We start from the raw sequence: 20043 nt of genomic DNA, 5'->3' as shown, positions 1-20043 counted from the left end.
AAATGCTATCTGTCTTTTCACACACACACACACACACACACACACACACAGGCTTTCAATCACACACATACATGCTGTCTCTTTCTCTCACACAAAGTCTCTCATTCACACACTTTCACACATGCTCTCTCTCTCTTTCTCTCACATACACACAGGCTCTCAATCATATACTCACATACTCTTTCACCTACACCAGCTCTCAATCACACACAGACACACATGCTCTCTCTCTTATTTATACATACAGGCTCTTAATCATACATACACATGATCTCTCTCTTACACAAATAGGTTCTCGATCATACCCTTACATTCATGCTATCTCTCTCATACACAAAGGATCTCATTCATAAACAGGCTCTCAATCACACACACATACTCTCTTTCACACAAACTGATTTTCAATCACACATAGGCTCTCAATCACTCACTTTCATACATGCTGTCTCTCACACTCACTCACTCACTCTCTCACACACACACACACACACACACCCAGGATCTCAAACACATATGTTTGCTCATTCATTCTCTTTCTTCCCACCGAAATAATGGCAGCAGCAGTCTCCTCCACTTCCAGCCTTAGCAACAGCAGCAGCCTCCTCCACGTCCAGCCCTTGCGGTCTCGAGAAAGGACTACCATCCGCCACGGGGGTGTGTGTGTGATGTTGCTCCTCTTGTGCTCCATGCCGCGCTGCTCAGTTTTCAGGCAGGGCCTCTCTTCTCTTCTCTTCTTCGAGCCGATCCTGCATGCACCAGCATGGTCTCTTCTTCCCGCGCGTGCGGCCGCTGCACTCCACTTCCTCTTCCGGGCCGCAGGGGTTAGGAAGAAGGGACCATGCCAGTGCCGCCGACTCCAGCTCTCCTGCCGCGTTCCGCCTGGGCTATCAGCATTTTAAGCCCGGATGGAAGATAAGTTCCTATTTCGCTAGCAGCTGGGCCAGCAGAGGGACCAGGAAGTGTGGTAACACACGTGTGTGCTTGGCGACACACTGGTATGTCGACACACACCGGTTGAGAACCGCTGGACTAGAAGAAAAGGTGCCTTTCTTTTACTTTACTGATTCCAGTGTTTAACCCTTTCTTGCTGTTTGGAAAGAAGTTTGTGCACCCTTCTTTTCCTCATTTTGATTTTTGAAACTGGTTTTATTTTTTTATCTTTCTTTCATCTGAGTTCAGTTTGGATCCAGAGAAGGTCATCTTGAGAAATTGTAGGAATTTCTTATCTGAAGAGACTCAATAATCCTGTTACGCCCATCGGTTGCAGACGGCTGCGACCACTCTTGCTCACTCCTTTCTTTACTTCCCTGACTCCGTGGGGTAGACTGGCAGCCTCCGCCTACCACTCCCAGGCCTCCGGGGCGGCACGGATGCTGCCGACCGCCATCTTGCCGTCGGAAGTCCTTAGGCGCGCGCTCTGCGGACCACTACCGACTCAGCTGAGGACCTTCTTCGGTGTATCCCGCTCTGCGGGCCACTACCATCTCCACTGAAGACTTCATCAGTGTACCTCGCTCTGTGGATCATCTACTCTACGGAGGTATCCACTTGGGGGTATTCTCCTATCCACGGCCCCTGTGTCTCTGGGTCTGTAAGACCTCCTCTCTGGCACCCCCCCAATCCGCGGGTTGTGTCGCTCTTTCTCTTTAATAAAGACTCTGACATCACCGAGACCTCGCCTCCCGACGGTGAGGCTCACGGGGCTCCTCCCTGTGGGCAGTACCATCTCTCACCTCGGCCCAGGGCCCACATACTAACTAATCCTAACAAATCCTTTAGAGGTTACTGTAGTAATAAATTCTCAATCATTCTGGAGAGGAGATGTGGACCTTAGAAAGAGTACAGTAGCACTTTTGGGTGTGGACCCCATACTATCACCTCCTAGATAGTGAAGAGAGGCAATTGAACCACGAAGTAAGAAGTATATTCTGTTCATCTGGAGAAAAGTATGCATTACAGGACTTTATGGTATATTATATTAACTGAGTTACATCTTCCTGCATCCTTAAATTTGGGAGGGAGCTTCTGAACTACATTTACAATTGGCAAGGATCAGGAAAGAACTAAAAGATGCATTAAATATTACAAAGTCATAGATTTAATGAAGAGGCAAACACGTAAACGTATTGGATTGCATGAGGCTTTGTAAAATAGTCATTTTCACTATTCCACCATCAATTATCTGTAATATTAAGTTGGAAACCACAATCAGCTTCCAGAGTGATCATTACTGCCATATGCAAAGAGTGTCTCAACAGTGCTCAGGGCCTTGGAGAAAAGTCTCTCTTCCCCTCCCTTCCCCCTGACAGGGATTCTTGGAACTGAGAGAGAGAGAGAGAGTGAGGGGGGACGACTTTAGCATGTGTATAGGAAGTTTGCATATCTTGAGACCATGGAGTTGAGGGTGGCCCATAGACCCCTTAGTGAGGTCCTAAGCCCAGCCTTTTCTTATAAAATTTCTCTTTATTAAATAAAACAGCAAACTCAACTTCACAACACTGCCTACATTCGCAGTCTTCTTTACAACACAACTTCCCAGAGTGGTTCAGGAGCTCCTACTCCTAGAGGGACGGGGCCCTCTCTATCCCAGCTGGGCTTATATTCTTATTTCCCCACTAACTGGTCACATTCTCTGAGCACCTCCTGTCCAGCAGGGTCCCGCTCATGGACCATTCTCCCTTTAGGGGATTTAAGGTGGGCCAGGCGTCTAGCCTGCTCCTGCATAGGTTTATAGGGGAAAACTAGGGGGCACTCTCTCACACGCCCTCATCAGGCGATGTGGGGAAAAACCTGCCACCAATAGCTGGAGGTGGACTGCAAGAGGAGACCCTCACCAGCCCCCATGTAGTAGGACGGGATTGGGTTTGCGGGTTCTTTAGATACTGTAGAAATGACCCAAGCACCCCCTGTTCTTAAGCAGAGTGACAAAAATATAACACAACACATTGTAATTTTTAACACCATTTTACTCTTAGTTAAAGAAGAAAAGACATAAATGCAATGGTAATTAAGCAAACAGCAAGGATAATATCCCACAGCAAAAACAGGGACAACAATGAAATATGTATAGGTATATATATATATATATATATATATATATATATATATATACCACAAAAACAGTTCCACATAAAACTCTAATGTTGCTACTGAAATATTAAAAAAACATTTTATTACAAAATATAAACATTTAAACAAGTCAATGAAATAACAATATTACAAAAAAAAGAATCGCAATCTGCACATATAAACTCTTATTTTCAAATAAAGAACATAAAGAGTTAGATAGAGTTCACAAATGAATTAATCTTTATAGTGCTCTTGGATGTGTAAGAATCATATGGCTTGCTATCTAATAATGCAATCATTTTTCCTTCAATTAGATCAGTCAATTGCTGCTTCCCCATGACGGAGGAAGGCTGAGGTAGGTCGTGGGGCTACGGCGTTATGATTTGATCTTGCAAGGCACTTTATTTATATAGTCTACCGTTTCATTATTCCTAACTGTACATACTGTGTGCCTGTATGTGTGTATAGATATATGTATATGTATGTGTATGTACACATATACATGTGTCTGTGACAGTAGGGAAGGGTCACTATTAACAACAGAACATCCCCAGACCCAAGCAGAAGAATCGCTAGCAACCAACAATGCACTCACTGTAAACTCTTGAAAAAAGAAAAAGGAGGGGTTCCCAGGCCTGGAAGTTTATACACAAGAAACCCAAATGAAACGTTGCGGGGCCCTGGATCTCCATAATCAAATTGTCCGTACAATGCTGCTTCTCTGATGGGTATAGCTCTCTCGGGGGGAGAATGTGTTTAATCCCAATGCATATTGGAAATGCAGGTAGCTACTATATGTCCCACATGGTAAAAGCAGGGCACTGCCAGGAATTTCATTCCCCAGCAGTCTATTCCCCTCTGCGGGAACGGCAATTTCAAGCAAAATCCGCGAGCAGCCTGAATGCTGCCGGAGGTGACCCAAATCATATACTTAAAGAGGATCCAGTGCAGGAAGGCCCTTTCAAGGAAACCCTGGCTTTTAGTCTTATAGCCAAAGTTTAGATTTCTTTTTTTTTTAAACTTATTTTAGTTGGTTCCTTCTGTAGCAGAGATGCTGAAATCGCTATCTTTTGGCGGTCACGGAGGATAGCCAAGGAGGAGCTTATTACCAGCTCATCCCCAGGCCCTTGCTGAGAGATTCTTTCCTGTTTCTCTCCCAGGTTTTCGTTGTGCCAGCACACAAGTTCCTAAGGTTTGTATGGAGGTCACACAACAGCAGGTCTCTGTCTTTCCTTCCACACCTCGGATGATGCCCTTGAGTTTTCTGGAGGGTTTTGTTTTTTTTTTTCAGTAAAAGCCTGTGTCTGTCTTTTCCTCCCTCGCCATTGGACAGAAGTCCCTTCACTTTCCCAGCCAATCACACACTTCCTGCTCGGCTCTCCTCAGGAGGGGAGGGGGAGGCTTCCGAGAGCAGTAAACATTGATTCCATCTTCACAGTCACTTCTCTGAAGGTTTTCTTGCTTTTAATCTTATTTATCTCAGAAGGGGGCTGTCAATGGATGCTTTCAATGCATGGGACTTAAAAGCAGCTTATCAATGTTAAGTCACTCAAAGTCCCTGTGCTGCTCAGCCCAGAGATATATAAGTGCTCATGGGGACAGTTACCCTTGTTATAATACCTTGTCACATACTGTATGTAGTCTTGATTTTCATAAATCTTTGCATCTTAACTGAGAAAGACCTTGGCAAGGTGGAGGTGAAAAACGTGACTTTTTTTTCTCAATGTCAGACAGCCTTTGTCGAAATATCATTTGATTTATAACCCAGTTATAGGAAGATTATGTGTTTTTGGATTTTTCTGACCTAGAGAGTGAGTATGATCTTGATCCAGGAGTCAAGGCCTTTTTCTTTCATCTGAGGGCAGCCTTAGAGCAGCATTTCAACCTGGCAGAGCCTTTACAATTCTTGAATGGGGTGGAAAGGTATTTAAGTGATCCTGGTGCAAAAAGAAAGGGAATAGCCATGCTGTATAGAGGCATGTTAGAGGGGAAATATGGTATGGACACTATTCTTTCATTCGGGCCGATGCAGTGAAGTGCGCTCAGGCTGAGCGCACTGTTAGCCCCCGTTTGGCCATGCGTTTTCGACACGCTATTTTTACCCCTTATACAGTAAGGGATAATAGCGCATGGAAAATACGCGGCCAACCCCTCCGAAACTAATAGCGCCCGCAAAATGCGAAGTTACACATTTTACTTTCAGAAATTAATACCTGCCAAAGGCAGGAGTTAATTTCGGCCAGCACCAGGAAAGTGTACAGAAAAGCAGAAAAAAATGCTTTTCTGTACACCCTCCGACTTAAAATCATAGCGATATTAAGTCGGAGGCCCCAAAAATAAAAAAAATTAAAAATTAAAAAAATTAAAAATTAAAAAAAATTAAAATTAAAAATACGGCCCGCGGGTTGGAAGACAGGCGCTCAATTTTGCTGGCGTCCGTTTTCCGAACCTGTGGCTATCAGCGGGTTCGAGAACCGACGCCAGTAAAATTGAGCGTCAGCTGTCAAACCCGCTGACAGCCACTGCTTCTGTCGAAAAGGAGGCTTTTATCGCGGGCCCTCATTTGCATACAAGCCGATACTGAATCGTGCGCCCAGGACACTGGCCTGTGAGCGCGTCAGGAGAGCGGGTGCTCGCCGGCTCTCCCGCGACTTTTACTGTATCGGCTCGATTGATAGCAGTGTGGAATGAAGACCTGGGGGTAGAGTTAGATGCTAAGGAATGGAAGAAAATATGGACAGAAGCACACCATATTACTATCTGTGCAAGGTGCACTGGTCTCCTGATTAAACTATTGCATAGAACTTATCGTACTCCAGTATACTACTCTAAATTTCTTACAGATGTGAGTCCTTTGTGTTGACGTGGGTGCGGAGAAAGGGGTACATACATCCACATGTGGTGGTATTGTCCGCGCGTGAGCTAATGTTTGTCACAGGTGACCCAAGGGATATCTAATATCCTAGAGATCACTGTACATGTCATCCCTACATTGGGCTGGCTCACTTATACCTCAAAAATTCCGTAAATTGATGGGTCAGTTATAACTGGTAGCCAGGTTCATGATTGTAACCTTTTGGAAGTTCCATCCCACTAGAGAGCATTGGAGAATACAAGAGCGACAGGCGGCCGATTATTGAGAGGCTCAGATTTGATTTAAAAGGGGAATCCTTTTCAATGTATCACGCGCCATCTGGTGGCGGATTGGGGGTCCCGGCTGCTCCTTCAAAAAGCTGGCCTGGTTGGGAAGAAGCTTATTCTTCTTCATTGGAGGGACACGGAACCGCCGTCCTTTTGGCTGTGGCGAATTCACTTTCATAAATTAATGCAGATGGACGCTATCTACGCTCGCTCTTCCCCTAAGCGGCGGGAGATCTTTCTGCGCACCTGGAACCTCTACCTTCAGTCATTGCCTCATAGAGCGCGCAGTTTGGCTCTCAACGATTGAACTCCTACCATGGGAATGGTCTGGACATTGTTGTTGTTATTGTTGTTGTTGTTTGGGTTTGGTCTCCGGAGGGGGGGGGTTGAGGGGGGGGTTAGTGGGTTCACATTAAGATGTATTGCAAAGGAGTGTACAGATATCAGTGCTGGCATGGGGTCATGCTGTTTTGTTTCTTGATTCGCTGTTGGTTTGATGACTCGACTGTGTGTTATTCATCTGTGCGTTCACTCAATAAAAATATATTGAACATAAAAGGGGAATCTTTTGGGGTATATATCATCACTACTACCGTATACTCGTTCTGGAGTGAGCCCTGTATAGAGTCTGGAGCTCCAGGAGTTTGTCTGAGGCTTGACCCTCTATCCATGGTGTGCTGTTTTGGCTGGAATTCTGTAAAACTATGTAATGCTATATTGTATTAAGTATGCTTACTTGCTTTATACTTTGAGTGATGCATTTTGTGTTGTCTTCTACTAACTGATGCTCTGCTGTATCTGTTGATATATGTTATATCATATGCCAGAAAATTTGGTTAAATAAAAAGTTAAAAAAATGACCATTTGATGAGTAAAGTCTATAAGGGATTGCATGATTCTTTAAAAGAGGTGGTACAGTTACTGGCCAATTCAATTTGAAGAAAACAAAGAGTTGTTAGCAGTGAGGGATTTAGGATTTTGCTACCCCTAGGCATGAATGCTACTGTTGTCCCCCTCCCGCCGCCCTCTCTCCCAGACGAGGGACAAGAGAGCAGTCGGTCATTTTTGCTATCTGCTCCAAGCTCCCCTCCTCCCCTCATGTATCTGAACGATAGGGAGAGAGGAGCTGCATTAGGGAGCAGAGTGGCTTTTCTTTACTCCCTGGATGGGATGAGGGGAGGGACGAGGTTGTGGAGGCTGGAATAAGGGGTGGTGCAGTTTTCTTTTGCTCTGTCCCTTCTAGCCTCACCCCTCCCCTCCTGTCCTTTGCTGAGTGAGATTCAGCAAAGACGGGAGGCAGCAAATCTTCAGATGGCCTGCTGCCCCCTCACTTCCCCTAGTCGACTTTTGACACCCTAGGCAGAGACCTAGTGCGCCTATTGGTAAATCCAGGCTTGGCTGAAATCCAGCTCACGTTCACCGGCTGGAAACTGATGAGTCTGTGCTGAGTGAATCTGTCTCGTGGGTTTTCGAATGCGATTTTGCCATTTATTGTGGAAGAAGGTTTTGGCCACCCTTCCTCCTCGGGAGCAGGGAGAGGAAAAAAAAAAGTCCCTGCTATGCTGAGGACTGGGACCTTCAACCTAAAAGATTCTGAGGCTGATGAAATAATTTGGGTGCTGGGACATTTTTATTTACTGCCCAGATTATTTTGTTTTTGACTCCCTGTGCAGTAAACTAATGCTAGGCTAATGCATTGGGAAATAAAACACATTGCTAAAACTTTAAAATGTGTGTTGGGCATAGGGATGGGGGCTGCCCCTGACAGGCTATCCTGTAAGTGGCGACAGCTGCCGTTGCTACTTAGCCGTAAAAATACCCATATAATCAGTTCTTATGTGGGCAAGTGCTGGCAGCCGCCACCATTTACCCGGAGACGTCAGTAATTATCTGGTTACGCGGAGGTGGCTGCCGGCACTTGCCCAGATACTTACAGGCTTCTACTTGCCCAGATACTTACAGGCTTCTAAAAAAGTTTTTGTCTTTTTTTACTATTTTTCCCTTAATGCTGGAAACGTCACTGCAGCCCCAACCCAAGAGTTAAGTTTCCAGCACTGAAGAAGTTGCGCTGGCCAGATGCAGTCTCTCTACATCGGGGAGAACTGCTTACTGCCCTGATTTGCAAGGCATTTCCATGCGAGGGAGCTTAAGCAGAGCTCCTGTTAAGGAACACGCATTTTCTGCACGAAAGATTCCCTGCTGCATCGGGAGCAAGTTCTGCCCCCAGAAACTGCGCGCTCAAGTGCAGGCAAAAAAAGGCGTTGTTTGACCCAACGCACCTTTCTGCGTCGGCCTGTCAGTGCGCTATCAAAGAAGAGAATTAAGGGGAAGAGGATTTTCGTCTGGAGACCCCTGGGAGGGAAACAGAAGATTGGGAGAACGTGAAATACTGGAGAACATCTGGACTTCAGTTACTTTTGGGAAGGGAGTGCTACCCCAGACACACAGATCCTCTGCCCATCCTGGGACGCTTACTATTCCATGCCTTGGTGGGTGGGACATCCCAGGACCCAGACATGGAGGGACACATGCACAGATAAAAAGACGTGTGGGGGGAAAAACTATGGACATGGCAGAAACAAAGAGCAGGAAGAAATTTGTATGGTGCCAGCTAATTGCAGTTTAAGATCTGCAGCAGTAAAAAGTTAAGTTTGGAACACTCATCCAGAGTGCCCTGTCTGGTCATTAAAGGGTGCAAGAGTAATTGGCGCCCTAGGTGAATCTTCAGTCATGCAGACCCCCTCCTCTGACTTATCTCTAGCACAGCGCTCCCTTCTATTGGCATCACTGGCTCCAGAACAGTGCTCCTTTTTTTGACAGTGTTAGCTCTGGCACAGGACCCCTCTGGGTCTCGTGCTGGCAGGATTTTGCTGCCTACAAAACCTTGGCGCTCTAGGCGACTGCCTAGTTTGCCACCGGCCCTGGTAATTAGGTATCTTCAGCTTAAACCTGTGAGTATACCCAGTGAAGAGATTCACATCCTGTACCTTGGGACCTGGAGGCTTATCTCTCTCTCCCCTCCCCACTCATTGGAGAATCCATGCTCTGGGGCTGTTGGGACTGTGCAAGGGCTGAGCCCCAGGACTGAGTGTGACTCCCTGCCTTCTCAGTTGAACACCAGAAGGCTACATTACATATGCAAGGCCAAATAAAACAAAATCCCCGTCCCCACCACTCCTATTCTCAGCTTTCAAGATCCCTACAGGACTGAAAATAGACTTTCTGGCAAAAGCTGGTGTTTGTGTTGTTCTAAGAAATGTGAAACAGTTGCAGCTTTTGTTATTTCCATAAAGAATAACCAGCCTCTTGCATTTATTACTGTAGCATATGATCACAAGGCTGGAAGAAAACTTGGGGGAGGGGAATGTCATTTTGTATATTTTCCATTCTCCTGTTTTCTGCTTGAGCTTTGGAAAAATCTATAATAAGTGATTTGCTGGAAATAGCCAAACAAAAAACCTCCAAGTAAGTTATATGGTTAGTCCCTTAACTGCATGTAACTTTTTTTTTGTAGCCATGCCTGCCCACTTCCTCCTGGTTGGGGGCTGGCTGTGAGCTCAGGGGCTGATGACATCACGGAAAAGCCCTGTCTCTGATCACTTATGCTTAATATAAACTGAGAGAGCTGAGAAAGAATTAGACAGAAGCAGCTGAGGAATAAGAGAGGATTTGCTCCAGTGATCCAATAAGATAGCCACAATCTGCTCCACAGACCAGAGTCAACTCCAAGTGCAGAACAACCAGTTTCTGGAAAGTGGGCGCTATAAAAAGTAAGTTGAGGTGTTTTGGTTTTTTTTTTGGTAAAGAAAGTACTTTAAAATTCATTTTGAATTATGATAAAGCATATTATTAGCAATACAATCAAGATACTTCTGTTAACAAGCAGCTCAACCCAATGCAGAAATCAAGCATTGTGATTATATTCTTTTTACAAGAAGAACGATGTGCAAGGAAATTAAATGTTATGAGATAATACTTATCTTTTAATAAACAGTGAACTGTCAACAAAGAAGTGATGGGAAAGTAAACATGCACCAATGAAAATGCTTTCATTTTAATTGTTAAATAAAATATCATGCAGTTTGTAGCTATGCAAAAATATTTGTTGATGCTGAGTGCTGATGGCGCTGTTTAAAAATAAATTTGTGTTGAAAATTCAGCCAAAATAAATAGTCTAAGTGTTGGAAAACTAATGATTGGTAGGAAATACTTTTCTGAAATGCAATGCATGGTTACACACTATTAAAGGTTCCCCCTCCCCCCCTTCCCCATTTTGCATCTTTGGGAAAAATAGTTAGTAAATAGGGCCCAAATGACTGTAGACAAGTTCTCCTTGAAGTAGTCAAGAAGTTCACAAAACAAGCTTACTGTCATGGGATTTGCTTGGAGTGTGCATTGCTTTTTACAGATACACCTAAGTATTTGTTCGGAAAATATCTACTGCCATAGTCCTACAGGCTCTTTTGCACTTTAATACTTTCATGCAGAGAAAAGTGTCCGGGATGGGTCTGAAAAGGAAAGATGCCCACAGAATAGTCACCATGGTGGCTGGAGAGTATCAAAGTAACTTTACTAAACATGGTAGCTGTATGGGTTACATCACCCGAATCTGCATCCAAAAGGGAAAAAGAAATTGGAGTGCAAGATGCATCAAAAAGCCATGTTTAGACAAGTGGGACTGACCTGGCTAGCTGCATCTGATCTTCACTCTTCAGTTGACTTAAGCACCATAAATTTATGCAATTCCTTTTTCCGTGTGGTAAAGCCTCTAGTGGCTGGTACATGTGCAAGCAGAATCTGAAAAGTGGCCACATTTAAGAGTCTGAAACAGTGCTCCTCTCATCTGGAGGAGAATATGAGAGGCTAGTCCAGCTGCGGGCTAATAGAAACTCCCATCCCCCACACTGCACGCGCAGTAAATCCAGAGTTTGCTTTGCACTCCTCCCTTCATTTAAGGACAACACTGGGTCCAAAATGTATACATTATTTCCTCTTTGTTTTAGTCATCACAGTTTTTCAAATGTGCGCGGCCTCCTTGTCTAATTTATCTCCATATTCGTGAAGCTATATATATATATATATATATATCTATTCTACCCTGTTCTTTGACTGTAGGAGCGGGCAATGACTTTGAATGTAACCATGCGTCACACCAGCACCGCTGTGCAATCTCAGCAGCAGCGCTGGAGCATTCCCGCCGATGGGCGCCACCTGGTGGTCCACAGGCACCCCCAGGGGAACCTCGCGCACAAGTACAACATCAACCCAGGAGACTACTACAGGGGAAGCTGGTCCTCTGACTCTTCAGATTCAGCCATTTCCTCGGAGTCTGGGAAAACCTACTACCGGGTGGTGATGATTGGGGAGCATGGAGTGGGAAAGTCTACGCTTGCCAATATTTTTGCAGGCCTGAACACTGACTGCGATGTGCTAGGAGGTAAGTCTACCATCCCTTGGTGGCTGGCAAAAGGATCCTGTTACACAGTAGGAGTCCCTCTGGTTTTTTGGTTTTTTTTTTAACACTCCTTGAAAGGAGATAATGCTTTGTTTCTGATTTGTATGTTACAAGGGTTACCAAGGTGAAAGCAGAACACATCTATGCCAGTCAGCCAAAATAGACTATTTTTAAACTGAAGTCCGGTGAGGAATAGTTATGGAGAACGAACGTGCACTGCCGCTTCGCATCTTTATTTAACATTGTTTCCTCACTCTGTCCTCAGGGGCTCCACAAGATGCAGTAAATAATAGGGGCTGAAAAAAAAAAAGCTTATCAATCAGCTGCTTCCCAATAAAAAGATTTCACTTCTCTTCCACAATGTTAAATTCCACTCTATTTTTCCGTCAAAGAGTTGTCTTAGCTAGGGGACAAATTGGCTCTGGACCTCATCACCTCAAACTCATCTTCTTTCAGTTCGTTTGCCCTCCTGAAAAAGTTGGCGTCTTCTCCTTTCCTTCACTCCCCCTCCCCGCCCCCCCACAACATGAAATCCAGAACACATAAAAGAATGAAGAACATTATATTGTAGGTAGCTTTGTCCTAATCCTTTGGGTTTTTCACTCGATTGGAACAGGCCGTAACATGGTTTAGGGTGCCCCGGGTCTTTCCTATTTTTATTCGTGCTCCTTTCTTCCGTATATCCCAGTCATCATGGTGACAGTCCTCTGGCCCAAGAGGTGCGAGTTTGCTCTTGAGCCACTTGTGCTTGCTGGCAGGGACTTCTCTCCTCCCTGCGGCTGTGAACACTACCTCCACGGGATCTCCAGCCTTGGGTCTGCGAATCAGACCTGGTTCCCTCCCCCCCCCCCCCTCCCATGAACAGAGCAGCACACCGAGCTGCCACTTGACCCTCGGGGCCAGGTCTTCCCAATATCATTTTAAAGAACTGGACAATTGTATCTGCCAATGAGCAGCAGATTCCAGTAGACTATGAATAACAGAAAGGCGTGGGAATATTTTCAGCTGGAATGATGGTTGATCAAACCAACCTCATTTTAAAATTGTACTTTGTAATTTTTCTGCTTTCTGATAGTGACAATCCCTTTGGTAGCATAATCCACTCCTGAAATTTTGCTTTTGATCTCTATGTTGCTTGGGATGAGAAGCTCCTGTTGATAGCGATTACAGAATCTGATGACAGAAGATTGCTACTGAGGGGACTAGCACTGCAATATTTAGCTGCATCCCTGTGCCATACAAGTGCAAGCAGAGTTTGTGGCTCTGCTAGTTAGTGCTTCATATTTGAAGATAGCTTATTGGTTAGCAACAGCTGCCTGGGAATAATAGATGGTTCCATTTTCTAATTTTTTTTTTTTTTTTTTAGGGCTGGCAACTCCTGCTCTTTTGGAATTCCAGTTCATTTGGGATTGACCTCTCCCGGGTCTATAGGTCCATGATCCTTCATGCGCAGCTTCTTGGGATTTCGCTCATTTTTTAATCCCCCCTCCCCCTCCTTAATCTAGCTCAACCAGTGCAGTAACAATCCTGTGAGCTCAAGGGCGGATGACATCCCAAGTAACTGAGAGGTACCAGGCACCCTCCTATAGCTAACAAACAGGAACTCTGAGTTAGTGTTGCTCCCCCACAATGACTGAAACCCCCTCCCCTCTCCGCCATGAACCTGGCTGTGGTTGGCCAACGCAAAGCGTAGACGTCGGGCCCAGGAATCAAATCTGGGTCTCTCATGCTACCATCAAGTCTGCCTGAGATGTCCCATTGCTTAAATATTGTTGCATCTTATGTTTTATGGATCACAAATTGACTGATGCAAAAATCACTAGTAAAGGCACTTTGTCAATAGTTAACAAGGCATGAAGCAGCGCCTAAAGTAATGCTAGCATTAGCCTTTATAATTTTCATGGCATTTTAATGAAACTTTTATTTTTGAGGATTCTAATGGATATTATACTTATTTAATATGAAAGCCCTGAGCAGGCTCATTTGAATCTAAAAAGTAAAATAAATAGAAGAAACCATACTTTTCATCTATGAATATTGCTTGCATAAATGTATTCAGTATGAGATATTTTCATTTAATGCCGGAATAATTTATTTTCAGTAAGATCCATTGCCCCAAATAGTGCCAGACAAAGACTGAAAGAAAGTGAGAGGCAGAGAAAAAAATGAGCATATTTTCTTTCTTACATATCTTCTTGTTTTGTTACTAAAGCCTTAATTCTTCAGGAATGTTACATCATGAAAGGACACCAGGGCAAAGGTTAAAATGGAAATGTGGTGGTAGAGATATTTGCCAGCCCTGTGTTAATAAATCAGAAGAAAAGTCAAACATTTGGGCTGATTGTTGGTTGAACTTCTGGCATCTGCAGCAGTTCTGACCCTCCCCACCCAAGTCTCTGCAAGAGTGAAAAAAAAAAAAACCCCACAACAAATATTTTCCATGACTAATCTGAGCTGGAGTCTCCAGGTCTGCTTTTTCTGGAGAGGGGAAAGGAGCACTGTTTGATTTACTTCTTCTAATGGTGCAGAATGTCTTTTCCACAGAGTAAAATAAACTTAAGATGTAAAGTGCATTAACTGCGGGGGGTCTAAGCCTCAACATGTAATAACTGATTTCACTAAGCCAGATGAAAGTCACAGAGGATTATGATGGCATGCTTAATTTTATTTTTTCTTTTGCTCAGCGTATGATAAGAAAACGTTACTTATGTCTGTGTGAGGTAGTAAGAACATCTTGTCCTTTTTTTTTTTTCTTTTTCAAGAAGACACCTATGAAAGAACCCTGATGGTAGATGGTGAAAGCGCAACGATCATATTGGTTGACATGTGGGAAAATAAGGTGAGAGCATGCGACCTTGCTCCCTATGTACAGAGAGGAATGATTCAGTGGTGAATACCTGGGGTGACTGTGTTAGAAGCAAGCAATCACAAAGGCCAGCTTGGTCGCTTAAAACTAGAATTAAAAAAAAATAAAAAATGCATGAGCCATTTGAAGAGTTTCCTAAGAGGAACATAGGAACAGAGTAATGATGGCAGAAAATGACCAAATGGTCCATCCAGTCTGCCCAGGAAGCTTCCCTAGGTAGCAGCTGCCAATCTGTGCAGATACCCCATGAATCTCTTAAGAGTAGTAACTGCCGCTCCGTGCAGTTATCCCAAGCTTTTTGATAACCCACAAAAATTTCTGCTAGCAACTGCTTTTTTACCGGGTGATGAGCTTTCTTGAAAATTCAGACAGTGCTGATGGAAATGCGCTGCTTATGGACTTTGCCATAAAAGCAGTTCTGTGCTTTTTTCCTTTGTCTGTGTTATCAGTATCCCAGACCGTATAATTCGGGGCCTTCAGTTGTTTTCTGAATCCAGTTCCACTTTCCTTCCCCTGCTGTTGAAGACACTCATCTGTGTTAGTTTAGCACATAGTTTCGTGGATTTATCTTTGCCTCCCAGGAAGTGATGAAAATACAATGAAAAGAAGGAAAAACATTGGGTCTTATTAAAAAAAGGTAATTTTCCTATTCAGTTTCCATGGAAACTAACTTACAGGCCGATACAGTACAGTGCGCTCCGGTGGAGCTCCGGTGGAGCGCACTGTTAACCTGCGATTGGACGCGCATTTTCGATGCGATTCAGAAAGCAAAATGTGCAGTCAAGCCGCACATTTTACTTTCAGAAATTAGCGCCTACCCAAAGGTAGGCGTTAATTTCTCCGGGCACCAGGAAAGTGCACAGAAAAGCAGTAAAAACTGCTTTTCTGTGCACCCTCCGACTTAATATCATGGCGATATTAAGTCGGAGGTCCCGAAAGTTAAAAAAAAGTTAAAAAAAAAAAATTGAAATAGGCCCACGGCTCGGGGGGTTGAAAACTGGATGCTCAATTTTGCTGGCGTCCGGTTTCTGAACCCGTAGCTGTCAGCGGGCTCGAGAAGCGATGCCGGCAAAATTGAGCGTCGGCTATCAAACCCGCTGACAGCCGCCGCTCCTGTCCGCAAAGAGGCGCTAGGGACGCGCTAGTGTCCCTAGCGCCTCTTTTTACCACCGGCCCTAATTTAACTAAATTAATTTACTGTATTGCGCGCACAGGAGAGCGGGCACTCGCCCACTCTCTCATGATTTTTACTGTATCAGCCCGTCAGTAAGTAGTGATATTTGTACTTAGCCAGTTAAATTAATCGGATAACTTAGACCTGCCATAGAGCGGGTTTAACTCAGCCGGATATCCAGCTAAGTAGCACCAACTACGGGATATGAAAGTGTTATCCAGCTAATTGACATAGACATTTTCCTCTGAATATCTACCTTAACAATGACGTAAAGAAAAAGAAGGTTAAAGGCACATTTACATTTCAGTAAAGTACAAATAGCTTGCAAGTCTGCTCACAGAGGGGCCTATTTACTAAATGGCGTTAATGCATTAAATCGTGTTAAATGCTATATTAGCGCTTAATGTGCATTAATTCACCGTTAACATATTCGGAGTACCGGGAACCCAGATGTTTTCACGAGTACAGATCTATGTCTTGAAATTGAAATGAGCTGCTTAACATATAAAATGTTGCTAATTGGCTCATTTAGGTTTAATGCAGATTGTGTTATTACAAAAATCCCTGTTAATGATGCTCTAGTTTTAGTGCGCTGTTCGCAAAAGAGTATTAAGCCTTCAAAGTGTAATTTTATAGCTCCCCACAGAGGGCCATAGTCTGCTGGTAAGTATGCTTGGACATTCACTCACAAAAGTTACAGCTTCTCCTGAGCGGGAGTAACTTTCAGCATGCGAATTTACATGCATATGTTTGAAAATCAAAGTATGCACATAGATCTTTTCCCTCCCCTCCCTTAGCCCTCTCCGGAATGCCTACTTCGAAAGTGGGTAAAAGTATATGTGAAATTAGGTGTTGGGCATACTTTTAGGTGCAGAACTTCCAGATTGATTTTCAAAGCACAATTCACTAGGGCTGTACGTCCATTTAACAGGAGTATGTTAAATAGACGAATGAGGCAATTTCAAATGAACTAAAAATAGCCTTGCCCAAAAATATCTGAAAATGTTCAGGTATTTTTGTTTTCATTAAATAATAAAACAAAGCAATAAAAGTACCTCCTCCAGGCCCTCCAACCCCATCTTGCTCTGTAAAATGAAAGCCAGGGCTGACCTGGGCCCAGCCCTTCCCCCACCCCTCTGACCGCTCTCCTGCCTATTTAAAAAGCTGGACCTAGGCCCAGGCCTACAGGCCGATACAGTACAGTGCGCTCCGGTGGAGCTCCGGTGGAGTGCGCTGTTAACCCGAATTTGGACGCATGTTTTCGATGTGCTAGCTTTACCCCTTATACAGTAAGGGGTAATAGCGAGTTGAAAACGCGCGTCCAACCCCCCCGAAACTAATAGCGCCCGCAACATGCAAATGCATGTTGATGGTCCTATTAGTCATTCCCGCGCAATTCAGTAAGTAAAATGTGCAGCCAAGCCACACATTTTACTTTCAGAAATTAGCACCTACCCAAAGGTAGGCATTAATTTCTGCCGGTGCCGAGGAAGTGCACAGAAAAGCAGTTAAAAACTGCTTTTCTGTGCACCCTCCGACTTAATATCATGGCGATATTAAGTTGGAGGTCCCAAAAGTTTAAAAAAGTTAAAAATAATAAAAAAAACCCCAATGTAAAATCAGCCCGCGGCTCGCGGGTTGAAAACCGGATGCTCAGCTTTGCCGGCGTCCCGTTTCCGAACCCGTGGCTGTCAGCGGGTTTGAGAACCGACGCCGGCAAAATTGAGCATCGGCTGTCAAACCTGCTGACAGCCGCCGCTTCTGTCCAAAAAGAGGCGCTAGGGACGCGCTAGTGTCCCTAGCGCCTCTTTTTACCGTGGGCCCTAATTTAAATATTTTGTTTTACTGTATCACGCGCATAGGACACTGGCCTGTACGCGTGCCGGGAGAGTGGGCGCTCGCCCGCTGTCCCACAAACGTTACTATATCGGCCTGCTACTTGGGCTATATTTATGGCTGTACAACATAATGGCACTGGCATCAAGGCTACCAGTGTCATTTTTAAAGATCCAGGCATGGGGCAGGAAGAGGGAGCTTGCTCCTGCCCTTTTAATTCCAGACCCATGGCAAGGGAATAAGTGGGGACTGGGTAGGAAGATCGCTGGCTCCAGTCCATGTTTCAGGGAGGTTGGGAGGGGCCTTTCGAGGGCGAGCCAAGTGGGCCCAGGCTTAATTGTTTTACAGGTGGAAGGTGGTCAGAGGGGCCCAAGGAAGCTGTGGATAGGGCCCAGCTGTGCCCATTCAGGTAGGCCCAGGCTCTGGGGATGTCTTGGTGGGAGGGGGTCTGGAAGGCTTAGGGGAAGCCTAGTTTGGTTGATTTTTTTTTGTTTTGTTTTGGGTTTAAAAAATTATTATTTTTTTTTTAGTTTAATGTTTTTTTTTTCAGTTCTGGAAATGAACCAAACTAGAAAAAAAAGATATTAACTCAAATAAACAAATCAAACTGAAAGTTTTTGGGCTGCACATGCCTATTATTTACATGCATAAATATAAAGTGCTTTGAAAATCAACCCTTTCATGAAGAGCCTGTTGAACCCACTGCAATAGTGCATGTTTAATACATTTTAGTAAATAGGTGCCCACCATTTCATAACAGGGATTTAATTTCCTATATCTTAAGAGGAAACATCCCACAGAAAAAAAAAATCAGGCAAACAAAGACATCTGGGACTTTTGCTAGAAAGTGTTACATTTAAGAACATCGCTTTTTACAGAGGTTTTTGCTTGCATGGGTAACATCTTAACATGGAGAGGTGTCTGTCTGGGAGCTAAGCACTATTCTCTCTGTGAATTCACAAACACGGACAAAGGTCAAGCAGATGGCGTAGTGGACCCGGTACAGAGGAAGGCACTGCTGTATTTCTCATATCTCCACACACTTCTCTCCCCCTCTGACTGCATTCCTTCTCCTTCCATAAACTGATACAAACCTACACCTTGGGATGAAGGAGGGTCTCACTGAAAAAGACATCTTCAGCAAAACAAAACTTGTATTTCTGGAATATCCAGCAGTCAAAAATGAACAACATTAAAATTCACTGATTAAATCAAGGTTACAGCACTGAGGTAGCAGCAGCGACATCAATCACACCAATAAAGCACTCTTCCTTCCAGTGTGCACTGCTTTATCATTATCTCCCATTCTTCCTCACTTCAGATGACATTTAGAATTTATATCACTGCACAGAATTCATCTCAAAGTCCCAGCAGTAGTGTTCTCTCATTTCCGTTTACATATTCAAAAGGACTTCTGAGCTGCCTATGGGCACCAGTTATTCTATCTCCTGTTTATTCTCTGTTGTCCCGCTTCCACAGCAGCTTGTCTGTTTCTGTTGCTAAATACTGTTCATGCTTTACGCTGCATACTTTCTGTGTTTGTTGTTATACTGCCAACTGGTGGTCAGTCTGCATGTTCACAGCTTCTGCTGCATTCAGCGCAGCCGGCTCTAAAGGGTTAACCTCTGACTTGAAGCTGGGTGTTTTTCCTCCTGATTCTCTCTCAACTCTGGTCAGCTCTGCAGTGGCCTGGCCTATGTGATTTAACAGCTAATCTGGCTATCCCTGCATAATTATTTTCATTTTACCTGTCCTTATTTCTGCACTGGTCGCCATTATCTTCAGTTTATGCATATTAAGACTCTGTTATTTGTTTTCCCTGTTAATTACGTTTGGAGAGATCCTCTGTCTGCTAGTAAGGACCGAGTTAAGCTATTTGTTTAAGCTGTGCATAGGAAATGCTTAACGGAGACTGAATAGCATCCAAGAGCCCAGCAATGGCTCAGTAACTTCCCATGGACTCTGCTGGACACAGCTGACCAGCTGCTGTCCTAGGGGCTATGCACCTTCCCTCTCAAACAGTCTCTGCAACAAGGACAAGAATAAACGACCCTTTCCCTCTCTGAACACCATCTTATATTGGCCCCAAGGAACCCACCCCTCCCTTATAACACTACCTTAAAGAAATATACCCAATTCCCTTAATACATCTCTGCCCAATGACTCATCACAATAACCCAGCAGTAGAGGTTAAGTGACACCCCTGAACGCTTTTCCTAGGGCACATTTCTAATGACTCAGGATCTCGTTTAGAGTCTCTGTCAACACTTAATTTTTTCTTTTTTTTTTACTGGAGAACGTTTTCTCTTCTAAGGTTGCAAGAAATGAAATCTTTGCGAAAAGGGGTGCTGTTTCAACATTGTGCAAACTGACTTGCAGGCTTTTTATACTATATTACTCAACTTTTGCTTGAAATTTAAATTGGGCTTAAATGAATTGTACAGAGCAGGTGTTAATTCCTGAGCAGCCCAAAAAGTGTAGAGAAAAGCAGAAAATACTGCT

At 44.2% G+C, this 20043-nt stretch overlaps 1 protein-coding gene across 2 annotated transcripts in view; it reads left to right on the top strand.

Moving 5' to 3' along the window:
• Positions 1-20043, top strand: part of GEM (GTP binding protein overexpressed in skeletal muscle) — an 85662-nt gene that overhangs the window by 54057 nt on the left and 11562 nt on the right. For both annotated transcript variants that reach the window (XM_029591694.1, XR_003854893.1), the window contains 4 exons: positions 3384-3424; positions 9725-9980; positions 11326-11647; positions 14428-14504. In XM_029591694.1, coding sequence (XP_029447554.1) covers positions 11335-11647; positions 14428-14504 — 390 coding nt within the window. In that variant the 5' untranslated portion in view covers positions 3384-3424; positions 9725-9980; positions 11326-11334. Of the gene's footprint in view, positions 1-3383; positions 3425-9724; positions 9981-11325; positions 11648-14427; positions 14505-20043 lie in introns of those variants that run through there.

This window comes from Rhinatrema bivittatum, chromosome 2 (genome assembly GCF_901001135.1).
Source record: "Rhinatrema bivittatum chromosome 2, aRhiBiv1.1, whole genome shotgun sequence".
Taxonomy (NCBI): Eukaryota; Metazoa; Chordata; class Amphibia; order Gymnophiona; family Rhinatrematidae; genus Rhinatrema; species Rhinatrema bivittatum.
Note: the sequence above shows the minus strand (reverse complement) of the source record. Positions and strands in the feature narration are given on the sequence as shown.